Source organism: Eimeria mitis, genomic scaffold (genome assembly GCF_000499745.2).
Source record: "Eimeria mitis Houghton genomic scaffold, Emh_scaff160, whole genome shotgun sequence".
NCBI lineage: Eukaryota > Apicomplexa > Conoidasida > Eucoccidiorida > Eimeriidae > Eimeria > Eimeria mitis.
In genome coordinates, this window is record NW_013569916.1 from 17,700 (window position 1) to 17,990 (window position 291).

General features: G+C 61.5%; 1 protein-coding gene across 1 annotated transcript in view; it reads right to left on the reverse strand.

Annotated features, from left to right (window-relative positions):
- The window catches only part of EMH_0001120 (protein kinase, PfEST homolog, putative), a gene marked incomplete at both ends in the record, with an annotated part of 27,896 nt that overhangs the window by 16,433 nt on the left and 11,172 nt on the right, over nucleotides 1-291 (reverse strand). The window contains one exon of the mRNA XM_013495492.1: nucleotides 61-275. Within this exon, the coding sequence (XP_013350946.1) occupies nucleotides 61-275 (215 nt within the window). The remainder of the gene's footprint in view (nucleotides 1-60; nucleotides 276-291) is intronic.

A 291-nucleotide genomic window follows, 5' to 3' on the forward strand; every position in this document is an offset into this window, starting at 1 on the left:
GGCTGCTGCTGCTGCTGCTGCTGGTCCTGGTCTGGGTGCTCCTGCTTCTGTGGCAGTGACGAGCGTGCTTGAAGCTGCTGCAGCTCGTGCTGCTGCTGCTGTTGCTGCTGCTGCTGCTGTTGCTGCTGCCTGTGTTCCTCGCCTTCCTGTTGCTGCAGCCGTTCTTGGTGTTCCCGCTCTTCTTCTTGCTGCTTCTTCTGCTTCTCCTTCTCCTTCTGCTGCTGCTGCTGCTGCTGCTGCTGCTGCTGCTGCTGCTGCTGGCGGTGTCTTGGGGGCTGAAAGAGCCCCAGG